The following is a 23,806-nucleotide window of genomic DNA, read 5'->3' on the forward strand; positions in this document are numbered from 1 at the left end:
GGGTCCCAGGTTTGATTCCAGCCTTGGGCGACTGTGTGTGTGGAGTTTGCACGTTCTCCCCGTGTCTGCGTGGGTTTCCTCCGGGTGCTCCAGTTTTCTCCCACAGTCCAAAGATGTGCAGGTGAATTGGCCAAGCTAAATTACCCATAGTGTTCCATAGGCTACAATCAAACCCGGTCCCTGGCGTGGTGAGGCAGCAGTTGCTAACCACTGAGCCATTGTCTTGTTATCACGGGTAGAGAACAGTACGGTCATGTAAAGCAGCCAGAAAAACTCTAGTCATTGCAGTGGGAAAAATGTAATTTGATAAAACAAGTCTTTCTCTCCAACAGCACAGGACTAAGGGTCATAACATTCCCTGATATGATGGAAATATATGAGCATTACTCAGCAATCACAAATATAGGTGTAATTATCGCGAGGTGGAAAATTAGAGATTAGAAAATCAGATATGTCTTGCACTTAATTTTCTAATAATTTGCTCACTGCATACAAGGCATGATACAGAGATAGATTAGGTTCTCTACAGTGTGGAAACAGGCCCTTCAGCCCAACAAGTCCAAACCGCCCCTCCGAAGAGAAACCCACCCAAACCCATTCCCCTACCCTATATTTACCCCTGACAAATGCACCTAACACTGTGGCAATTTAGCATGGCCAATTCACCTAACCTGCACATCTTTGGATTGTGGGAGGAAACCGGAGCACCCGGAGGAAACCCACGCAGACACAGGGAGAATGTACAAACTCCACACAGACGGGCGGGAATTGAACCCAGGACTCTGGTGCTGGGAAGCAGCAGTGCTAACCACTGAACCACCGTGCTGCCCATAGGTGGAGAAATAGATATCGTGGAGGAAGCGGAGAGGCTGCAGAAGTGGAGAGGCTACAAGAAAGGCTAAAGAAGTGTCAGATGGAATACAATGTGGGAACGTGTGAGGTTATGTACTTTGGTGAGAAGAGCAGACATGTAGACATTTCCAATTGGAAAAGCCTTTGGAAATCTTAAGTGCAAAGGAACTTACGAGTCTTAGTTCAGGATCCTCTTAAGATTGACATGCAGGTTCAGTTGGTAGTTTGGTGGAAAATGTTAGTATTCATTTCAAAGGGGATGGAATACTAGAGCAGAGGTGTACTGCTGAGGTTGTATAATGCTCTGGTCAGACCATGGAATATTGTGAGCAGTTTTGAAACATGTATCGAAAGGAAGATGGGCTAGCTTTGGAGGGGGTCCAGAGGAGGTTTACATAAATGATCCTGGGAATGAAGCACTTGCTATTTGAGGAATGGTTGAAGACACTGGTCTATATTCAATGGACTTTAGGACGATGAGAGGGATTTCATTCAAACATATAGAATTCTGAGAGGCCTTGATAGAATGAATTTGGAGAATATGTTTCCACAAGTGTGAGAAACTAGGACCAGAAGGCCCAGCCTCAGAGTGAAGTGACAATCTTTTACAAATGAGAAGATAGGGAATTTCTTCAGCCAGAGGGTGGTGAATCTGTGGAACTCACTGCCACAGGAGACTGTGGAGGCTAAGTCACTCAGTGTATATAAGACAGAGATAATTAGAATCTTGATTCGTAAGGAGATCAGGGGTTACTGGGAGAAGGCAGGAGAATGGGGTTGAGAAACATATCAGTCATGATTGAATGGCAAAGCAGATGATGGGTTGAGTGTTTTCATTTTTAATTTCCAGCTTCCACAGTTCTATGGTTTCTTGGTTTAGTGTTTAACTCACTACCACATCTCCCAGACCTGCTGAATTTTTCCAGTAATTGTTGGCCACATTAAAGAAGTTCTGCTCCTCTCTCTGACAGGATTTCGTTCTAAAGAAGGGTCAGTGAACCCAAAATGTTCACTGTGCTTTCTCTCCACAGATGCTGCCAGACCTGCTGAGTTTTTCCAGGGATTTCTGTTTTTGTTACCTCTAGTCGTAGGTTTTTCCACAGGAGAAAATATCCTTTCCATTCTGCCAATACCCCTCAGGCTCTTATATGTTTGAATCAGGACACCTTTTACTCTTCAAAACTCCAGAGAATACAAGCCAAGTCTGTCCAACTTTTCCCCTTAAGACAACACATTCCTCCAGGTACTAGTCTATGGGCAGCATGGTGGCACAGTGGTTAGCACTGCTGCCTCACAGCGCTAGAGACCCGGGTTCAATTCCCGCCTCAGGCAACTGACCGTGTGGAGTTTGCACATTCTCCCCGTGTCTATGTGGGTTTGCTCCGGCTGCTCCGGTTTGCTCCCACAGTCCAAAAATGTGCAGGTTAGGTGAATTGGCCATGCTAAATTGCCCGTAGTGTTAGGTGAAGGGATAAATGTAGGGGAATGGGTCTGGGTGGGTTGCGCTTCGGCGGGTCGGTGTGGACTTGTTGAGGCAAAGGGCCTGTTTCCACGCTGTAAGTAATCTAAACATTCTGAACTTACTTCCCTAAATAAGTAGATCAATACTGCATATATTACTTCAGATGTGGTTTCAATAGTCGCATGTACAACTAAAGCACAGTCTCCAAACCTTTGTATCCAATTTTTACCACAATAATTAATAACATTCAGGAGGAAATCCTGAGGGACAGGATTTACATGTATTCAGAAAGGCAAGGACTAATTAGGAATAATCAACATGGCTTTGTGCATGGGAAATTATGTCTCACTAACTTAATTGAGTACATTGAAGAAGTAAAGAAGAGGATTGATGAGGACAGGACAGTAGACGTGATCTATAAGAACTTCAATAAGGCATTCAACCACGTCCCTCATGATAGACTGGTTAGCAAGGTTAGGTCACATGGAATACAAGGAGAACTAGTCATTTGGATATAGAAATGGCTCAAAGGTAGAAGACAGAGGATGGTGATAGAGGGTTGCTTTTCTAACTGAAGGCCTGTGACCAGTGGTGTGCCACAAGGATCAGTGCTGGGTCTATTGTTTTTTGTCATCTATATAAATGATTTGGATGTGAACATAGGAGGTATGATTGGTAAGTAACATCAAAATTGGAGGTGTAGTGAATAGTGAAGGTGGTTACCTCAGAGTACAATAAGATCTTGATCAGATGGGCCAATGGGCTATGGAGTGGCAGATGGAGTTTAACTTAGGTAAATGTGAGGTGCATTTTGGAAAAGTAAATCAGGGCAGGACTTAAACACATAATGGTAAGGTCCTGGGGAGTGTTGCTGAATAAAGAGATTTTGGAGTGCAGTTCATAGTTCATTGAAAGTGGAGTCCCAGATAGGTAGGATAGTGAAGAAGGTATTTTGTATACTTTCCTTTATTGGTCAGAGCATTGAGTATAGGAGTTGGGAGGTCATGTTGCAGCTGTACAGGCATTGGTTAGGCCACTTTTGGAATACTGCGTGCAATTCTGGTCTCCCTGCTTTAGGAAGGATGTTGTGAAACTTGAAAGGGTTCAGAAATGAATTACAAGGATGTTACCAGGGTTGGAGGTTTTGAGCGATAGGGCGAGGTTGAATAGGCTGGGGCTGTTTTCCTTGGAGCTTCTGAGGCTGAGGGATGATCTTATAGATGTTTAAAAAATCATGAGTGGCATGGATAGCCAAGGTCTTTTCCACAAGGTAGGGAAGTCCAGAACTGGAGGGCATAGGTTTAAGGTGAGAGGGGAAAGATTTAAAAGGGACCTAAGGGATAATTTTTTCACATAAATGGTGGTGCGTGAATGGAATAAGCTGCTAGGGGAAGTGGTGGAGGCTGGGACAATTACAAAATTTAAAAGGCATCTGGATGGGTATATGAATTGGAAGGAGTTGGAGGGATATGGGCAAAAGGCTGGCAAATGGGACTAGATTATTTTTGGATAACTGGTCGGCACGGACGAGTTGGACCGAAGCGTTGTTTTCATGCTGTATTTTTCTATGACTCTATAACATTCCATTAGTTTTCTGAATTACTTGGTGCACATGCAGATTAAGTTTTTGTGAATCAATTACAAGGGCCCCTGGATGAATTTACAACTCAGAGATCTACAATCCCTCACAATTTAAGTAATATGCTTCTTTTTTTTTACCCTTCCTGCCAAAATAGACAGGTTGACATTTTCCCACATTGGAATTATTCAGTTTTTGTCGACAGAGTCCAGATAGAACCATTGAGCTTTGCATCACAGAAGGAGGCCATTGGCCCATCATATCTGCTGGCATTTTGCTCGAGTTATCCTAAACTAATCCCATTGATTTGCACTCATAATGATGAATGTGCTAGATACCTGTTTATTTATTTTCTGTTTTCTAATATTTATCTGAGATTCCTTAAAATGCCTAATAGAGTAGATTTTTGTGCGAAGATTTGTAGCTTGGATGCTCGTTGTTGTGGTTCTGTTCGCCGAGCTGGAAGTTTTTGTTGCAAACGTTTCGTCCCCTGGCTAGGCGACATCATCAGTGCTTGGGAGCCTCCTGCGAAGCGCTTCTTTGATGTTTCCTCCGGTATTTATAGTGCTCTGTCCCTGCCGCTTCCGGTTGTCAGTTTCAGCTGTCCGCTATAGTGGTTGGTATATTGGGTCCAGGTCGATGTGTTTGTTGATGGAGTTTGTGGATGAATGCCATGCCTCTAGGAATTCCCTGGCTGTTCTCTGTCTGGCTTGCCCTATGATAGTAGTGTTGTCCCAGTCGAATTCATGTTGCTTGTCACACGCAGACAACAAGCAACATGAATTCGACTGGGACAACACTACCATCATAGGGCAAGCCAGACAGAGAACAGCCAGGGAATTCCTAGAGGCATGGCATTCATCCACAAACTCCATCAACAAACACATCGACCTGGACGCAATACACCAACCACTACAGCGGACAGCTGAAACTGACAACCGGAAGCGGCAGGGACAGAGCACTATAAACACCGGAGGAAACATCAAAGAAGCGCTTCGCAGGAGGCTCCCAAGCACTGATGATGTCGCCTAGCCAGGGGACGAAACGTTTGCAACAAAAACTTCCAGCTCGGCGAACAGAACCACAACAGAGTAGATTTTTGACTTCAACATCTGAATGATAATCCATCCTTTAAAGAACCTTCTTAATTTACAGTTTACTGTTTCCAATGAACTAAAATTAGTTTCTCCAATGGTAGACAATATGTCTGATTACATTGTCAACCAGGCAGCAAAGATAAATTTACCTGTTGCACTGATTGGTTTTCCCCAGCTCATGACTTTTGTATGTTTATTCGTGAATTAAAAAATTTAGAAAGATATTGATATTTTGTACAATTTTTTCTTTGTGTAATTACCAACTGCTTTATTAATAAGTTCATAAGTTAACATTAATATTAATAAGTTAATAAGTTCACTTCTAGAAAAATAAATTGTAATAATGACATTTTCATTCTTCACACCCCATTGTTGACCTGGTCATTCTGATGTATTGTCAACATCTGATGAACTTTCCTTCTGAAGGAACATTGGACTTTTTCTGATATTGTGCTATGTTGATATTTATAGCTAATAATGAGATTATTTATAGAATAATGGATATGCAGGAGTTACAGAAAGGCCATAATTCACAAGAAAGCTTCCAATTATGTGGTAAACTTTGCTTTTCCACATTCGAGTGCCAATTTTAAGTTTGTTTAAAATTCCTTTTCACTTCGTGATGCATATTTTTTCAACCTTTTCTTTCTAATGTGCACCAGCGAAATTATCAGTTGAGCTACTCACCACCAGGTTCCTCAAGCCAAATATGGTCCTTTGTGCTGTAGAAATGGGTTATTGTAGGTTTATTGAGAAATGATATGCAGTCGGCCAATAAAATACTAGAAGCATAGACATTAGAAACAGGAGGTGACCATTCTGCACTGCAGGGATTCGATGATTCTTTGATTTAGATCCCCGAGTCTGCTCCGGCATTTAACTTGATCCTGGATGATCTTCTACCTCCAAACTATTATCCTCATATCCATTGAAATTTAGAAATCGTTTGATTTGTTTTGTACTGTCTGAATGACTGAGCGTCCATAATCCTCTGAGGTAGAGAACTTCAGAGAATGTCGAGCATCTGAATGAAGTAATTCCTTTCCTCAGTAAAACAAAAGGCCTAACTCTTACTGAAATAATCACATGAACCCTTTCAATGCTATCCTTCTGGGTACTTACTTCACTTAAGTTATGAGCGTTGACTTTAGCTTGTACGAATGGTGGATATTGAATGTCAAGAGTATACTTGTGCTTTACATCTTCGCCAGACTTTCTATAGTTAAACTGAAAGCAAAGTGTGAAAATCATTAGCAATTGAATGAAAGCAGATTCTGGTAAAACAAAACTACTAATATTCATGTCTTCATCTTTGTCAAAGAAAATCCAAAGACCAACATCTAATTTGAGATATCTTTATTTGCCAATTCTCCCTCATGACAATAAAAGGTTTTCATGTTCATTAATCCTCAAAAATCAAATTATTTCAGGACCATTGGAAGAGAACCAGAAGACCATTTAAAATGCTCCTTCACTGCTTGATAAAATCTTAAATGACAACAGATTTAATTTTCTAATATTCACCCAATCATTTTCCACAAATATGCTGCAATATAAATTGAGCATAAGGATTCTGAACAGAAATTTATTACAAGGCCTTATAAATGTGTTATCAAAATCAAGGTCGTCACTTGAAAATCCTTTCCTTTTTCAAAATTCCTTGATAGAAACCAAGGAATATAGTGTTTACTGTTACAGAGGACTTGGGATATATTGAGTTCCCTGGCTGTAGGAATAATGGAACAAATATGAAGATAGAGTACATCAGATATACTGAAAATGTGTTGCTGGAAAAGCGCAGCAGGTCAGGCAGCATCCAAGGAGCAGGAGAATCGACATTTCGGGCATAAGCCCTTCTTCAGGAATGAGGAAAGTGTGTCCAGCAGGCTAAGATAAAAGTTTCCTCATTCCTGAAGAAGGGCTTATGCCCGAAACGGCGATTCTCCTGCTCCTTGGATGCTGCCTGACCTGCTGCGCTTTTCCAGCAACACATTTTCAGTTCTGATCTCCAGCATCTGCAGTCCTCACTTTCTCCTCCTACATCAGATATACCATCAGATTTCAATGTTTTCCTGGGATTTCCCAAATTGACTGCATTAGTTTTGTGCTTGGATAGATAGAGGTCCACTGTACTCATTCAATAGAGATGAAATTCCTATTTCTTCTCACTTTCTCCTATAATTGGATAACCCACTATGGAGGGTCCAGCGGTGCCCAAGAGACATACTAATGAGATTTGCATGGGAGTTGTAGGATATAACGCCAGGACAGATTGACAAATATCTCACCATTTTTGAGGCATTCCCACCCTCGCACTCTCCCTCACTATTCACCATCCCCAAACATCCAAGTGGACTTTAAGCTGTGGGCCTAAATATAATTTCAGGACTGCCTGGAGTACAGCAATATGTTTCCTTCCCTCCTTCTAGTTCTAAGTCCAGCCAAGGTTGGACCTGAACCAGAGCAATGAAAATGACCCAGGATGGGAAATACAAGGGCAATCCTTCTTCACATTGCTATGATTATCTCAAGCATCCAGCTTGCAAAGATAGGAATCTATATTTACACTTCAACATCATTACCTTTTGGCATTGTGCCATCAGTAACACTCAACTGGAGGCCACAGACCTGAGTGTAAGAACAAAACCACTTACTTCATTCAGCTGTTTTGTGTTACTTGTGGCAAGAACCATATTGACGGAGTCAGGGACACTGGTAAATTTCAGCGTGTCTGGATGCTGACGGTATTTTTGTTCATTCAAGACCTCTCCTGCTTTCTTGGCCTTCTCCACATCAAGCGAACCAATCGGGATCCACCCTATTCCCTTTTGCCAGGAATTGTAGTCTTGCTTATACAGATTCTAGTAAAACAAAGAGTTGCAGAAATATTTGAGCCAATTTCTCAGGATGCATCTACAGGAAAGTATGCTGATCAAAAAGTATGACGCAGGCACAATTGGAGCTTTGAAGATTCAGGTTTTTGTTTGGTAAGGTCATGAATGTACATGGAACTAAGGCAGGTAAATATCAAATACAGATCAGCCACTAAGGAGTGGGTTTGGGGAATTTTTAGTGGTCAGATGGTGTCTTTACCATTGGTGAAAACCAATGCTGCTGGGGGTGGTGCCCTCCACGGGCCATATAATAGCAGGACCCCTTTCTCCAATGCAAGTCCACCAGGTTCCAGTGAACAGTGTTCCCACTCAGCTGAGCACCCCAGCCCTATTGGCAAAATGTCACAAAGGTTGGAAGTGGCCTTTAATTGGCACCAAGTTGGCATCCTGCAAGACTTCTTTCCAATGGCTGACACCACCAATGTCTTCTCATGTCATTTTACCAATCTTTGCCAGCTCAGAGATCAACTCAAACTTTTGACTTAGGCTTTAAACGTATATCTGCCGAAAGGCAAGACTGAGTTAAGCCAACTTACTGAGGAACATTGAAATAAAAGCAAAATTCTCTGAATGCTACGAAAATTTGAAACTGACAGAGAAAATGGTGGAAACATCTCACAAGGCTGGCAACATCTGTGTTTGGAAAACAGAGTCAGCATTTTGAGTCCAATATGACTCTTCTTTAGGACTGTTCTGTCCCCAGACTTGCTGAGTTACTCTAGCATTTTCTCTGCATATTTGATAACGAAGATCATCTATTTTGGCTGGAAGTGGGAAGTTGCTATACTCATGACTGATAGAAAATTTTCCTTTAATTTGTGACTTACATCGCTCTGTATGTTCATCATGTTCTTCGACAGTTCCAAGCTCATGGCATCTGGCATATAGGTATAGTGATGGATCGGCTGCTTGTAGTTACTGTTGCTGGCTACTTCCTGGGACTTTTTGGCAGTGGTAATGTTGACCATGTCTAGCGGTGTGTGGTATTTGGTCTTGCTTTTCTCATAATCTTTCTTATATTCACGGTCAGACTGGAGCTTGGCTATATGCATGGAATGGACCAGCTTAGGGTCATCTCGCAGACTGCGAAAACCAATGTGTTTGCCCTTTTCCTTCTCATAGGCCTCTTTATATTTGTACTGGAACAATAATAATGCATTTAGTGACAAACTGTAGCTTTAAGATTCATTCACTGGAGCTTTCTTTTCAAAAGCTGTACATTCACCATTCTTTGACATCTTGTGAATCATAAAAAAGGTAAATTTTCAAGTCGATAATGGGCATGATGGGGTTTGCTATTGCAGTTGTCAAGAATAAGCAAAGAAGTAGCAAATGTTACAGTTACAGGTTTCCCCCGCTATCCGAAAGTAGAGCATTACTATGAATCCTTTCCTAAGTCAAAATGACGTAAAGCGATGAAGCATTAATTTATATGGGAAAAATTTTGTCTTTTTCCATAAAATCAAAAGTCCTCTGGATTTCTTTCAGTTAGAGAAAACAGGTACTAATATAGGATTTTCATAAAAGCAAAGTGGCATAAAAAGGGAAATTTCGACAAGCGGGGGATACCTGTAAAGCCAGTGATCATTTTCCTGTAGAGTAATTTTTTTATAATGCGTTGGTTGTGTTCTTGTGCTTTCTTCTATAGAAAAATCGCATTTTAGCAACAGTGCTTAAGTTGTTGGTGATGTAATTGCATTACAGCCAACAGAGGTTTTGAAACTTTGCGTTTTAGAACCAGTTCCCTAATTCCTCAATCGTGTTATAGCGAATTCACGTTTCTGAAATGCACGTTATAACAGAACAACCTGTATCATCCTATATCCATCTACATCCTGTCCCTCTGAATTTTCTATTCTCACCCAGGAAAGAGTTGGACCAGACAATTATAACCTCAGTATATCGTATGCAATCCCAAGGTGAAGCTTTGATCAAACATCCACCCAATCATCAATACTTAGGTTGGCATATCTCCAGTTTTCCCGAGCGTATCCCTACATAATAGATTTTGGCAATGCCGAGGGCCTTTGTAATTGTGTTTTTCACCTCTATCCATCAAATCATGGTGTTGTTCTTTCATTTTTGGCTGATTATTTTAGCTACAATTTCCCTTTTCTGCAAAACAGTATTCATCTCACTCTTAAACATTTGAGAGGCAGCCCCAATACAAAGTATTTATTAAGCACCTCTTCCCCAATTTGATCATCATCTATAAATTGGCTATCATCTTCTTTCAGGGATTTCATCCTACAGTTAACAATATCCTTTTACATACACTGTAAAGTTCTGTGTGCCAAACTCTCCTTCCATCTTATCTCGAATGGTTCACTCATGAAGATTCTGAAATGTATTTTAACATTCTGTCATTTTAGCTTTTGAGTCTTTTTTTTCATATCCAGTTCAGTCTAAAACACACGATATTATGCTGCTGACCCACATTCAATATATTAATTCATCCAGAGAACCTTAACTTGCAACTCTTCCTAATTTATGTTTTTCAGTCACGACCCCCTCCTCACATTTAACAGTTCTTTGGGAAATTAAGGAAGACCTGTGAGTATTTACATAAAAAGCCACACTTGAGCTAATGACATTGGGCACTTACATCACTAGCAATACGTCTTGATGATTTGGCTGCAACAATAGGGATTGCGTCAGGCTCAAGATGATATCCTTTAGCTAGTGACTTCTTCCATTTCTCTTTGTAGCAATTCTGTAAAACGATTAGAGAAACTTTAATGAGAATACACAGTTTATTGAAGACTTAAATATTGGAAAATAGCATGCAGCATAAATATCTGTAACAGCAGCAAGACTAAGGGAGGTTTTCATGCATTAATTTTGGTGCTCTATCTCCTTCTCATTTACCTTTTTCTTTAGTTTATCTCTGCCTGAGCTGAGTATCCTTGTCTGGCTAAGAGTTGGAAAAGAACTAAAATCTTAAAACTCTGCCAATTTTGTCCTGTAGCCAATATTAGATCATTGGTGCATCTGTGTTAAGCACAGATATTTTCAGCGTCTGAAAGGCTCAGTGCTGATTTCAAATGGATTTCACTTTAGCTGTTCCTTAATCCATAGACTGGGAGTCACAAATTGATGGAGTCAGCATAATCCTCTTGAAGACCAGATAAGTTCTGTTGACTGTCATGATACAAATTATTTATTGAACTTCCTGTTTTTTCTAAATGTCCTGTTTTTTAAACTGCAAAATAATAAATAACTACAGTTTTCAGTAATTGTTTCAAAAAAAAACATGCTGGAAAAACTCAGCAAGCCAGCAGCATCTGTGCAGGGAAACATAGATAATGTTTTAAGTCGATGACCTCTCATCAAAACATTGATCTGAAATGTTAAATCTATTTCTCTGAAATTGAGGGTTATGAAGGTTATGGCGGGGCAGGGGTTGGAGTGGGGGTGGGTGGGGGGGTGGAGTGGTGGTAGATCAGTTGACATTGAGTTGGCATTGAACTATAAGGGGCCACGTAGCATGGGTGGAGTTTAAGATTGTGAGGGATGAGGGCTCGAGGGCTGAAAATCATCTAAAACAACTGGCCAAGTCCCAGAGAATTAGATAGTCTTTCTAACCTCTGGCTATTTAGTATCGGTCTTGAGAGTATGTGAACTCAACTTCATTCCATACCCACTAACCTCTCCTCAATCTTCACATCCAGAATGAAAATGTACTATGATTCAATGTATTTTTTTTACCGAGAAAAGTCCATCAAGTGAAGAAATTTTCCAAATCAAGTTGTTCATTTCAGTAGCTAAAATCTACCCCTTAAGCTTGGTTAGGAGTCACAGACTGAAGTTAAGAAACTTAATAAAACACAATTTAGATCTTTTGATGCTGAATGAAAACTATTGAAAATATGACCTTTGTATTACTGAATTTGCCTCTACAGAAAGGTATTTTTCTGCAGCTGTCATAGAGAATAAATTCATACATTCATAGAGAATAAATGATATAGAATTGTATAAAGCATTGTTAAATTATACTTTTAATTCAATTGAGCTGATCAGATTGTAATGGTAATTCTCAAGAATCTCAACAAGGTCACTCAGAAGAGGTTGATTAACAGAAAAGTCCTGAATTATACCATTGGTGGTAATGCAACTCCATTTGATAGAATTTTAAATTTTAAAAGTTTGACAGAAGGGAAACTGAAAATTAATGTGGGAAAGAGCTTTGCAAAGGTTCAAACCAATAATACAGGTGTTTCAGGGATTGTAAAAGGACAAAGATCACTTAACCCTGATTCAGACTGGTATCCTCGTCTTTAAAAAGGTTAGCAGGAAGAGTTTGTAACAAACTAGAGAAATAATTCAAGTTGACTAATACTTACATCACTGAGGTTGAAAGCATTCCATTGAGCTTGAACGAACTGTGGAACATCTGATGGCAAAGTATACTTGTGCTTGATCTTCTCTCCACCAGATCTGTACAGTTTCTATAAAGTAAAACCAAGTCATAAGAAGATCGCCACTTGCATGCACATCGTGTTTTCACACAGTAACTCTCCTGGGGATTCTTAGTTTTGATGGGAGACTGGAAAATCACTTAGATCATCATCAAATGTGATAGATTTTGCTGCAAACTTTGGATAGTGACATAATAAGGAGGAGGTGTTTAACAAAGGAACCCCAGACAATGCTTCTGTGACAGACATGAACACCAAAGACCTTCCTCTACCAAAGAACTAAATGAGTCATCATGTGTACAAACTGAATGCAACGAGGACTTGAAAATCAGTTAGGATCGGTAGAAAACCAATTAGTGTCATCAGTAGCATCACATCTGTATTCCATGAAGTTGAATTTAGAGGTCTTTCATCCTGGTCATAGCTGAGCAGAAGCTAACATTCCAACTCGCTAGCAGATTCTTTCGGGATTTGGCAGATGCCTTCAGACAAGCAGCATTGTGGAAATGCAAAGTTAAAAAACACACAACACCAGGTTATAGTCCAACAGGTTTAATTGGAAGCACACTAGCTTTCGGAGCGATGCTCCTTCATCAGGTGATTGTCATAAATTGGACTATAACCTGGTGTTGTGTGATTTTTAACTTTGTACACCCCAGTCCAACACCGGCATCTCCAAATTGTGGAAATGCAATAGCTGTTGAGGGTTTGAAGGAGAAGTTGTTAAAGATTTTCCTTGCCCATAACAAGTATACTTCTCACTGAACATTGAGTAGCAATGATTGGAAAGAAATTGGGCAGGAACTCCCAGACTGCCTATAGCTGAACTATGCTAACAAAAGCACAAATTATTGAAAGATACTCAGATAAATTGAAAAGTAAGATAAACAATGATATTCTGTGAAGATCCACTTACATCATTAAGCTGTCGTGCATTGGTTTTCGCCAGCACCATTTCAACGGAGTCAGGCACACTGGTAAACTTGAGTTTACCTGGGTGCTGTCTGTAATTATGCTCATTGAGTACTTGTCCAGCTTTCTTCACTTTCTCCACATCTATCGAGCCAAGTGGACTCCAGCCAATGCCTCTAAACCAGTTATTGTAATCAGATTTGTACAGGTTCTTTAAGAAAAAGAGATCAATTTAAATGTGGAATATTAATTATGGCAAAACTGCTACCAAATTGACATTAGTCACACTGCTCATGTATTTGACAAAGAGATAGGAGACTTTGATATAGATCATCATTTTCCCAATAATGGTGAGTTCGAGAGAGTACCTGTCTTCGAATATTATGGAGTTTTCCACAGCAGTATGTGGTAAATCTCATTCACTCTATTGATAGGAGCTTGGGTCATAGAGTCATAGAGACATAGAAATGTACAGCATAGAAATAGACCCTTTAGTCCAACTCATCCATGCCAACGAGATATCCCAACCCAATCTAGTCCCACCTGCCAGCACCCGGTCCATATCTCTCCAAACCCTCCCAATCATATACTCATCCAAATGCCTCTTAAATGTTGCAATTGTACCAGCCTCCACCACTTCCTCTGGCAGCTCATTCCATACATATACCACCCTCTGTGTGAAAAAGTTGCCCCTTAGGTCTCTTTTATATCTTTCCCCTCTCACCCTAAAACTACGCACTCTAATTCTGGACTCCCTGACCCCAGGGAAGAGACTTTGCCTATTTACCCTATCCATGCCCCTCATAATTTTGTAAACCTCTATAAGGTCAACTCTCAGCCTCCGACGCTCCAGGGAAAACAGTCCCAGCCAATCCATCCTCTCCCTATTGCTCAAATCCTCCAACCCTGGCAACATCCTTGTAAATCTTTTCTGAACCCTTTCAAGTTTCACAACATCTTTCCGATAGGAAGGAGACCAGAAATGCACGCAATATTCCAACAGTGGCCTAGCCAATGTCCTGTACAGCCACAACATGACCTCCCAACTCCTGTACTCAATACTCTGACCAATAAAGGAAAGCATACCAAACGCCTTCTTCACTATCCTATCTACCTGTGACTCCACTTTCAAGAGCTAAGAACTTGTACTCCAAGGTCTCTTTGTTCAGCAACACTCCCTCAGACCTTACCATAAAGTGTATAAGTCCTGCTAAGATTTGCTTTCCCAAAATGCAGCACCTCGCATTTATCCGAATTAAACTCCATCTGACACTTCTCAGCCCGTTGGCCCATCTGGTCAAGATCCTGTTGTAATCTGAGGTAACCCTCTTCACTGTCCACTCCACCTCCAATTTTGGAGTCATCTGCAAACTTACAAACTGCACCTCTTATACTCGCATCCAAATCATTTATGTAAATGACAAAAAGTAGAGGACCCAGCACCGATCCTTGTGGCACTCCACTGGTCACAGGCCTCCAGTCTGAAAAACAACTCTCCATCACCATCCTCGGTCTTCTACCCTTGAGTCATGTCCTGTATCCAAATGGCTAGTTCTCCCTGTATTCCATGTGATCTAACCTTGCTAATCAGTCTCCCATGGGGAACTTTGTCGAGCGCCTTACTGATGTCCATATAGATCACATCTACTGCTCTGCCCTCATCAATCCTCTTTGTTACTTCCTTTAAAAACTCAATCAAGTTTGTGAGACATGATTTCCCACGCACAAAGCCATGTTAACTATCCCTAATCAATCCTTGCCTTTCCAAATAGATGTACATCCTTTCCCTCAGGATTCCCTCCAACAACTTGCCCACCACCAACGTCAGGTTCACCGGTCTACAATTCACAGAATTAATTGGCCTAACCATACAGTGAATTAGAAACATAAGACAATTTATGGCACCCATAAGGCCATTAGGCATACTTTGTGTCTGTGTTGACTGAACAAGAGCTATCTGTTCTCATTCCACCTTCCAACTCGTGGTCCACAGCCCTGTAGGTTACAACCTCAAGTGCTCAAATGCTGATCCAAGTGTTATTTAAATGCAATGAGGGTTCTGCCTCTGTCACCCTTAGAATCAACAAGTCCTAGACCCAGACCCACACTCTGAGTTAAAAGGCTACTCCTCTGCTTCACTCAAATCCTTCACGTCAATTAAATCTCCCTTTGGCATTTTCCATGTAAAAAAACACAGCCGATTCAATCTTTTTCCATAGTTAAAATTCTCCATTCCTGAGAACAAAGCAAACATTTTTGTACTCCCTCAACTGTAATCAGATCCTTTTCATAATGTGGTGATCAAATTTTTACATAGTACTGTAGTTGTGACATATTTTATACAATTCTATCATAATCTCCATACTTGTATATACTAGGCCTCAGACAATAAAGCAACATTTACAGTCTTGACCAACTTCCTTAACTGACTTCCATCCTCTGGGATCTGTAAACATCAACCCCAAGATTGGCCCTGCTTCTCTTCAGACATAGAATCATAGAGCTGTACAGCATAAAACAGACCCTTCAGTCCAACCTGTCCATGCTGATCAGATATCCCAAATCAATCTGGTTCCATTTGACAGCAAATATCCCTCTAAACCCTTCCTATTCATATACCCATCCAGACGCCTTTTAAATGTTGCAATTGTACCAGCCTCTATCACTTCCTCTGGCAGCTCATACACGCACCACCCTCTGTGCAAAAAAGTTGTCACTTTGGTCCCTTTTAAATTTTTCCTCTTTCACCTTAAACCTATGCCCTCTAGTTTTGGACTCCATTACCCTGGAGATAAGACCTTGGCTATTTACCCTATGAATGTCTCTCATGATTTTATAAATATCTCAGAATCCATTTGTATTGTCTTGCTTTGTTTCTGTCATACCTTTTGGATTGAATTCTGTTTAACACTATGTATAACATCTGCCCCTGTCCAGCAAGACTGAGAATTCATTATGTTGGTTAGGATTTCTATCGTATCATTAACGTACCTCAGGAAAGACTTTTTGAGACTTTTGCATGTAGAAATGAATAAACCATACATAACAAGTATGCATTTGTTCTATTTTCAATAAACATTCAGTTAAATAACTTTTCATACACTCACCAATACAAGAACCAGGAGCAGGAGTCGGCAATTCAACCCCATCCTTTAACACGATCATGGCTTATCTCACCTCAGCGCCAACTCCACCTTCCTGCCAATTCTCCACAATTCTTTAAGTCATTACTAATGACTTCTGTCTATCTTGTCTTTGAACCAATACAGCGTGTTATAATGGTCTTACATTTAAAGTCAGAGTTATTTGATTACATGTCCATCCTTTTTGGGCAATGCAGTGTATCTTCCTCATTGGCTTGTGTTCCCTTAACTACTTGGTCCCTAGACAACTTATTAGACTTGCTGCTTGCATTCTCTCGAGCTGACTTGATTCAGTCTGTTGTAATTTATGTTTATTAATGTCATTGCTTTGAATCTCTGAAACCTCCTGAAGCTCTGCAATCCTGTGAGAGCGTGACCTTTCTTCAGTTATGGAGCTGTGCATCCTAATGTTTTTTTATGTCATTATTGGTGGACAAGACTACAGTTTGCTATGCCTTAGCTTTGGAACTGTCTCAAAAACCTCCACATATTCAACATTCTTTCTTCTTTTAATTCTTTAAGATGGTTTTCTGGCTTTTCCAACTGTTTATTTCTTCATGCTTTTTGCTACTGCCCCAAAACCTCTGGCTCAATGCCAAATTTTGTCTGTTAATGGTTTTAAGAAATTATTTCAGATGTTTTACTACATTTACAGTGACATACAAATGAAAGCTGTTTTCTTGATTAATAACTGTCTACATCTCCCCAGAGTAGGGAAGTCCAAAACTAGAGGACATAGGTTTAAGGTGAGGGGAGAATGATTTAAGTGACCTAAGGGACAATGTTTTCACGTGAAGGGTGGCGCACATATGAAATGAGCTGCCATGAGATGGTGGAGGCTGGTACTATTACATCATTTAAAAGGCAACTGGATGGGTGTATGAATAGGAAGAGCTTCAAGAGATACGGGCCAACTGCTGGCAAATGGGGCTAGATTAATTTAGGATATCTGGTCAGCATGGACGAATTGGACCGAAGGGTCTGTTTCTGTGCTGCACATCTTTATGACTCTATGACTCCATCTTGATAAAGCACAAGCTCAGAGCAATTCTCAGTGTGCTGGAAAATACCAAGAGCTATCTGTGCAAACTTCTGTTTTCAAGATTTGAATCTCTGACTTTATGGAAAGAAAGATGAGTAACTCTTGCAGCCTTCACTTTATTTAAAACCATTCCTGCTGCTATTGTTTTCAAGTTCTCAGATGATTTATTTTACATCTCTCCCTACATATGGAAGCGCACACTACCAACTGAGCACAGCAAAAGTGCTGAAGAATTCTTGAGCTGTTTGGAAATCGAAGCCCCCTGTGCTCGCATAGAAAGAAAGACCAAACGTTGTTGGAGCAGAAGTGGATCATTTGCCAATTGAATTTGAGTCTGCTCCTCCATTTATTAAGATCAGTGAGATCCAATATTGCACAACTCCACACTTTCCTGCCTTTTCCTTATAACTCTCGATTCCCTTATTGATTAAAAACCTGCCTATACTTGAATATACTTAATGATCCAACCTCGACAGCCCTGCATGGTGAAGATTACTATAGATTCACTACCCACTGAGAGAAGAAATTCCTCCGCATCTGTCATAAATGGGAGACCCCCCCCCTCTCAAAAGGAGAAATAATCTCTCAGCATTTACCTTGTTGAGCCCCTAAGTATCTTGAATACCATTGAATAAGATCTTCTCCTATTCTTCCAAACACCAAGGAGTACAAGCTCAATCTACTCAACCTCTTCTCATGAGAAAATCACTCCAAACCATGTGACCCTTCTTTGGACTGCCTCCTGTGTCAGTATACCTTCCCTTGGATAAAGGGATCAAAACTGTTCACGATATTCCAGCTGTGGTCTGAGTAGTGTCTTGTATAGCTTTAGCTAGACCGCCTTACGGTTATATTCCATTCCATTGGAAATAAAGGCCAAGATTCTATTTGCCTTCCCTATTACCCACTGAACTTTGTTCTAGCTTTCTGTACTCTTTACCCATTCAAGTAAAGATAAATATTTAAATATTATAATAATAGAAAGCAAAAATTAACATTGTGACTTACATCACTCTGTAAATTCATCATGTCCTTTGACAGTTTCAAGCTCATGGCATCTGGCAGATAGGTATAGTGATGGATCGGTTGCTTGTAGTTACTGTTGCTGGCTACTTCCTGGGACTTTTTGGCAGTGGTAATGTTGACCATGTCCAATGGTGTGTGGTATTTGGTCTTGCTTTTCTCATAGTCTTTTTTGTATTCACGGTCAGACTGAAGCTTGGCTACATGCATGGAATGGACCAGCTTTGGATCATCTTGGAGGCTCTGGAAGCCAAAATGTTTTCCCTTCTCTTGCTCATAAGCTTTTTTGTATTTTACCTGTAAGGTAATTGTTCAAATTACTACAGAAGGTGGTACAGCACAAGTACTCATCTCAGCAACTGAGTAATACCACCATTAAAATAAAAAGTATGTACACAAAGATAAAAATATTAACAGCCTTGGGTTTCTGTAAGCAATCAATAATAACATCTCAACAAACATTATTTGGAGGTGCCAGTGTTGGACTGGGGTGGACAAAGTTGAAAATCACACAATACCAGGTTGTAGTCCAACAGGTTTATTTAGAAGCACTAGCTTTCATAACACTGCTTCTTCATCAGGTGGTTTTGACATTTGTGACACAGCCACCTGATGAAGGAGCAGTGCTCCGAAAGCTAATGCTGCCAATTGAACCTGTTGGACTATAATCTGGTGTTGTGTGATTTTTTAACTTTGTCAACAAACATTGTAACATTTACATTGTAAGTTGCTTTTCAAATATAAGCCTAGCATGCTTCTTTGAAATGTTTATATTTGCAATGCTACTGCAACTTTAGCACCTTTAGTTCATGTAGTATTTTCTAAAATAGGGTACAAATATTTTCCAAACACCGTTGTATATTACTTTACAAAAATTGGAGGATTGTGAACTAAAACTGATATTACAGGATATTTCTTCAGTCTTGAATTTTCATTTTGATTAAACTTGCTTATTAGTACAGTCTTAAACAGTATTGCAGCAGAAAATTGCAGATATTAAATAGCCTAATATTTCTGTCAAATAGCATCAAATCACAGTGTTCAAATAAACACCCACAGTCAACGCCCTTTCTGTCCAGCTTAGAGTGCAATAAGAGTGAGCAGAAACAGCAGGGATGATTCCATGATCCAATAGATTCCAGATTTATACTTAGCATAGACTGGGCATAGATCTGTGACATGAGGCCTGAGTTCACCAGCACACATTTTCTGAAGATCCTCCTGGATCAGAGAAGTATCCCTATGTACCTTCACATCCACTAGGGAAATGTAAGACAAGCGATGATGGACCATTAAAAAGGGCCTACACGGTTGTTTGAATGTCTTTTCAAGAACATGATGCATTAGACGTTGTGGAATAAATAGCGGTCACCTAGTCCAATAAGCCTATTCCATCCAAAGAGGAGGTGAAAATTTCCTCCAAACCTCTCCAACTTTACCCTCTAACTTTGGTGAAAATTAAGAGAAATGCATTTATGTTCAGATTTTGCTACATTTAAGTCAAAATTGTGACTACAAACATAAGAAATACTAAGGAGATTCTGAGCTATGCCTATTTCCTCCTTTATGGACTTATCTCCATTGCTCCCTGTTGATTCCTTATCACTAACTCCCTCCCCTATCCCATTTGGATAACATCTGCAGTATTAATATCGTGATAGAACTCAATCCTTCTTTCCAACAGGTATGATCCCAGAACTTTTGCAGACAATTGGTCCAACAATTGTTTAACCCTGTCACCTATATAAAGACTTAAATACAATTTTGTCAAATACTCTGTCTGGACATTTGTTTCACATAGCTACATCATGAGGCTAAATTTTATTCTCTCCTTTGATCTGCTATAAGGCTTGTGAATTTTGCTTTTTTGTTCTTTCCTCCTCCACTCCTTGTATAAGATCAATAACATTAATTTTATCATTCTTGTTTCTGCAATTTATCCTTACCACACAATATAAGGTGAATGAAGATTGGGAAAATAAAATACTATAGGGGAAATAGTATACTAAAGTACACTTAAAAGTATGAATACTATATACTTACATCACTAGCATTATGCCGAGCAGATTTAGCAGCAATAATTGGAATAGCGTCAAAAGTAATGCTACAGCCCTTTGATAAATCCTTTTTCCATGCTTCTTTGTAGCAATTCTGCAAAGGAAAATGATCATTAAATTTTTTTTTTAAATCGCATTGTAGACTCAGGACTACAAGAAATAAGCCATATATTGAGCTGAGCTGGTATATTATTTGGTGTGCTGTGTAATCATTCTGACTGACAAAAGACCCCTATCACCTCATATTGGGTTCAACCCCTTTGGTTACATCTCTAAAGCATTAAAAGAAAAGAGGAAATTATTGTTTTGTGCAACGAGGAGAGTTTTTAAAATAATATCCATTTCTGCATTGTGGGCAACATTTACTGGCCGTCTCTAGATGCCCTGATTTGGATACAATGGAATGGTTGCCATGTCACATCAGGGAGGGAACTAAGTGACAACCATATTGGAGTTCTGTTTAAGACAGTATTTACTGTTTCCTGCAGGACATTGGTGAATAAATTGTCTTTTCCCGATCATCTGACAGTGTCATGGTCACGTTTACTGATACCAGGTTTTCATTTCCAACTATATTTTAACATAATTAAGATCTAGGTTTTTATATTAAACCTCTGAAATCTCTGATGTTGATTCCATAGAGTCATACTGTATGGAAACAGACCCTTCAGTGCAACCAGTCCATGCCTGATATAATCCCAAATTAAACTAAACCTACCTGCCTGCTCCTGGCTCAAATCCCTCCAAACCTTCCCTATTTATGGCCCTCTCCAAATATCTTTTAAACAGGAAGTTCATTCCACATGCAAACCACCTTTGGTGTAAAAAAACTGCTTCTCATGTCTTATTTAAATCTCTCTCTTACTTTAAAAAATGTGCCCCCTGATCTCAAGATTCCCCATACTAGAGAAAAGACAATTACTATTAACTTTATCTGTGCTCTCATTATTTTATAAACTTTAATCAGGTTGCTTCTCAACCTCCTACGTTCCAGTGAAAAACGTCCTGGCCTTTCGAGGCTTTTTGTATAACTCAAACGTTCCATACCTGACAACATCCTGGTAAATCTCTTCTGAACTCTCTCCAGCTTAATAATATTCTTCCTGTAACTGGGCAACCAAAACTGAATACATTATTCCGAGAAAGGCCTCACCAATGTCCTGTGCAATCTCTACATGACTTCCCATCTCCTATACTCAAAGGACTGAGCAATGAAGACAAGCCTGCCAAATGCTTTTTTAACCACGCCTTCTATATCTGGAGTTGAAGGCTCAGGCTTTCTACTATGCTATCAGCCCGTGATTTACCTGTGCATTAAAAGAAATGGCATCAATGGAAACTGGCAAGTGGATAAGCTGAGAACCTGAGTCTGACTCTTGAAATATGTCCGAAATATTGGAACTTCCTTGTGTGCTTGTTAGGTGTATGTTCTGAATACTATTGAGACATTGAAACAGCTGCACTTTGAATATTATTGAATATAAAGTACCACTAACTGTCACTTGTTTGTTCATAATCAACTATTGCTACATAGTAATGCAACAAATGGAATCCTATGAGCCTACTCTGTCATTCAGTTAGGGAATGGAGAACCTCAACTCCATTTGGTAGAAAAAGTGGCTGCAGTGTTTGAACAGATTCACTCAAATATACTTACATCACTGGCATTAATAGCATTGACTTTAGCCTGAATAAACTCTGGCACATCGGGTGGATAAGTGTACTTGTGAATGATCTTCTCTCCTTTGGCTTTGTAGTTTATCTAAATGGTAAAACAAAAATTCAAAAATGTGAGACTGTGATTTTTAAGAAATTGTTAGCATTACAAAACTAATATTCAGAATAAGTTAACAGGCTGTTAGCATTGAAACATGAAGCCTATTAAATGTACAGGTAAATGAGGAGACGAGACAATTGTTGAGTCTTTCAGAGATTTGAGTCTGTTGCACATTATTACATTGCTCGTGGAATGGTTTCAAATGTATAAAAACATGTAGCACTGCTCAGTCTGCAACATGCCACATGGATCATAAATGTTTTGGAGCTGTTGCTTGATCTGTGTTTCATCAGCATACCTGAAGCATAGGTGAGAAAATGTTCTGAAGAAGAGAAAAGCAAACACAGTTCCTCCTCTTAATCATTATCTAGTGGTTCCAGAAGGCAAATCCGCCAGAATTTTAGGACAACAATGGGATTCTTTATGATGCTGTCAACAGTGAAACATTGACGACAAAACAAGAAGAGCATATGATGTTGAGTGTGATATATTAGCATTGGGTACAAGGCTGACCAACTAAACATAACAGAGAATGTGGATAAATAGATCAGTTACGGTTGACAATTGTAATGAGTGCAGTATTGAAGGGATTATTGCTGTGTCTTCAACTAGTTATAAACAATATTCATGGCTCTGATGAAGTGATTAACTGTATTATAACTATATTTACTGAAGATATGGAGATAGATTGGAAAACAAGTTCTGAGGAGGATACAAGAATTAGCAACAAAGATAGCTTAAGTCGATGGACAAAATTTGGCAGTTGGAATATAATATGGGAAAATATGAACTTGTCCACCTTAGCAGGAAGATTAGAAAACCAGTATATAGTTTAAGCAGACGGAGATTGCAGAATGCTATAGTACAGTGGGAGATAGCTGTCGTTGTTCATGAATAATAAAAATTCAGCTCGAAAGTACAGCAAGTAATTAAGAAGGCAAATAGAATGCTGGTGTTTATTGGGAGGGGGTTAGAGTGAAAAAAGGCAATCCTTGCTACAACTGTATTATTGAGACAGGTGTGTGCAATTTTGGTTACATGCATTTGCATCTGAAATATTGAAAATAGATCAAAGAAGATTCACGAGACTGATTCCTGGGATGAAGGACTAGTCTTATGAAGCATAAGACCATAAGACATAGGAGTGTAAGTAAGACCATTCAGCCCATCGAGTCCACTCCGCCATTCAATCATAGCTGATGCGCATTTCAGCTCTACTTACCAGCGTTCTCCCCGTAGCCCTTAATTCCTCTAGACAACAAGAATCTATCAACCTCGGCCTTGAAGACATTTAGCGTCCCGGCTTCCACTGCACTCCGTGGCAATGAATTCCACAGGCCCACCACTCTCTGGCTGAAGAAATGTCTCCGCATTTCTGTTCTGAAATGACCCCCTCTAATTCTAAGGCTGTGTCCACGGGTCCTAGTCTCCTCGTCTAACGGAAACAATTTCCTAGCATCCACCTTTTCCAAGCCATGTATTATTTTGTACGTCTCTATTAAGTCTCCCCTTAATCTTCTAAACTCCAACGAATACAATCCTAGTATCCT

At 39.8% G+C, this 23,806-nt stretch overlaps 1 protein-coding gene across 38 annotated transcripts in view; it reads right to left on the bottom strand.

Annotated features, from left to right (window-relative positions):
* Window positions 1-23,806, bottom strand: part of neb (nebulin) — a 297,385-nt gene that overhangs the window by 213,838 nt on the left and 59,741 nt on the right. For all 38 annotated transcript variants that reach the window (XM_087989288.1, XM_087989277.1, XM_087989285.1 and 35 more), the window contains 9 exons: window positions 22,137-22,241; window positions 20,466-20,573; window positions 18,408-18,719; window positions 13,219-13,425; window positions 12,228-12,332; window positions 10,490-10,597; window positions 8,712-9,023; window positions 7,645-7,851; window positions 6,113-6,217 (listed from right to left, as the gene is read on the bottom strand). In XM_087989288.1, coding sequence (XP_087845414.1) covers window positions 6,113-6,217; window positions 7,645-7,851; window positions 8,712-9,023; window positions 10,490-10,597; window positions 12,228-12,332; window positions 13,219-13,425; window positions 18,408-18,719; window positions 20,466-20,573; window positions 22,137-22,241 — 1,569 coding nt within the window. The remainder of the gene's footprint in view (window positions 1-6,112; window positions 6,218-7,644; window positions 7,852-8,711; window positions 9,024-10,489; window positions 10,598-12,227; window positions 12,333-13,218; window positions 13,426-18,407; window positions 18,720-20,465; window positions 20,574-22,136; window positions 22,242-23,806) is intronic.

The sequence above is a fragment of the Chiloscyllium plagiosum genome, unplaced genomic scaffold, assembly GCF_037043375.1.
Source record: "Chiloscyllium plagiosum isolate Xiang-an unplaced genomic scaffold, Cpla_swu_hap1 HiC_scaffold_7, whole genome shotgun sequence".
NCBI lineage: Eukaryota > Metazoa > Chordata > Chondrichthyes > Orectolobiformes > Hemiscylliidae > Chiloscyllium > Chiloscyllium plagiosum.